Here is a 1,613-nt window from a genome sequence, read left to right on the forward strand (position 1 = left end):
GAGATCCCGCCATTGCACTCTAGCCTGAGCAAAAAGAGTAAAACTCCCATCTCAAAAAAAAAAAAAAAAAAAAAAGTGCAATCTGGGTTCCAACTCCGCAGGAAATCCTGCATATGTTCCCTGCCCTCTCCTCCCCCTAGACTGGAAGTGGGGGCCAGCCCAGCTGCCCGCTCCCCTCAATATACCAGGTGCTAGAACACAGCTGTTTCTTCCTTGTTCCCCAACCCAGGCAGGCTGTAATTGGTGGGGCAGAGCAGGGCGGGGCTACCCCCGTGTTGAATCCACTGGGGCTATCTCCACTCCAGGCAAATCCAGCCAGAGACTGATTCTGAGCAGCAGTTCTGCCTGGTGAGAGCTGCCATGGATTGGTGGGGATAGGGGACTGGGAGGTCAGGAAGTGTCAGGTCAGGGTGGATCAGGAGCCCCAAAAGAAAAATTAGAATTGCCTGGAGAAGAACTCCTGCTAGACTGAGGGAGAAGGGTTAGGGAATTCCAGGGGCATGGAGGCTGTGGAAGAGGAGGGGGTGACTAGAGGAAGGGAGAGGCCAGGGAGCAGTAGGAATGCCTGGAGCTGGAAATGGCAAGCTGTACGTCTTGGTTTACTCTTTCCTTGGTGCAGTCTCCCTGTCTGTGCTATGGTGAGAACTTTCCTGCTTTAGCTGCCTTGCCAAGAGAAAGGGCTTCATGAAAGCAAAAACGACCTGCAAATTGAGGTCAGGAGCAGGAAGGTGTAAACTGAAGGGAGAGGGACCTCCTGCCCACCCCATGTCCTTGCCAGGTGAGGTGGAAGCAGGACATGCAAGCCTAAAGTCTGTGTTGTCTTCCCAGGCACTGACTCACTGGCCCTGCCATGCCCGCGCCACTGTTCCCACTGCTGCTTCGATTGCTGCTGTCCCGTCTGCTGCTGCCTGTCGCCCGCCTGGCCCGCCAGTACCTCCTGCCCCTGCTGCGCCGATTGGCCCGCCGCCTGGGCTCCCAGGACATGCGAGAGGCTTTGCTGGGCTGTCTGCTGTTCATTCTCAGCCAGCGACACTCGCCAGACGCTGGGGAGGCCTCAAGAGTGGACCGCCTGGAGAGGAGGGAGAGGTTAGGCCCCCAGAAGTGAGGCCACGAGTCCTGGCAGCAGCTGAATCCACAAAATGCTTTCTTCTGGAGTAGGATAATCCTGGCACCAGCACTGACCGAAGCCTGCCCAGTGGACAGAAGATATAGTGAGGGTTGTGCATGAGATGGATCTGCCACAGACATGCCTCTCCACTCCCAACAGAAATGTCTTTCTGGAAGAATGCCTTGCATCTAGCATGAAATCGATCATTGCCCCTCTGTCCTCCAGGAGTTCCTCCCAAAGACCACTCCTAATCACCTCTGGCCTCAGGTGGGAGGGGAACTAACACCCACCCACCCCTGCTGTCCCTGCAAATGAGAACATCAAGGTTCCCAATGCTTAACTGAGGGACAAGTGACAATTTAGCAGAGAGGAAAGATTTGAATCCAGACTGTCTTCCAGACTCAGGACCTACCTTAAAATAATATCTGAGTTCCCTATGGAGGCAGACCTGCCTGCACAGCCCAGCACTCAGCAAGTGCTCAATAAATATTTGATTTGAATTATT

General features: G+C 54.4%; 1 protein-coding gene across 1 annotated transcript; it reads left to right on the forward strand.

Moving 5' to 3' along the window:
• The first annotated feature begins 305 nt into the window (after positions 1 to 305).
• Positions 306 to 1,613, forward strand: MYMX (myomixer, myoblast fusion factor). Its single transcript, XM_038005686.2, has 2 exons — positions 306 to 348; positions 829 to 1,613. The coding sequence occupies exon 2, from the start codon at positions 851 to 853 to the stop codon at positions 1,103 to 1,105; it is 255 nt and encodes an 84-aa protein (XP_037861614.2). The 5' UTR covers positions 306 to 348; positions 829 to 850; the 3' UTR covers positions 1,106 to 1,613.

The sequence above is a fragment of the Chlorocebus sabaeus genome, chromosome 17 (genome assembly GCF_047675955.1).
Source record: "Chlorocebus sabaeus isolate Y175 chromosome 17, mChlSab1.0.hap1, whole genome shotgun sequence".
Classification (NCBI taxonomy): Eukaryota; Metazoa; Chordata; class Mammalia; order Primates; family Cercopithecidae; genus Chlorocebus; species Chlorocebus sabaeus.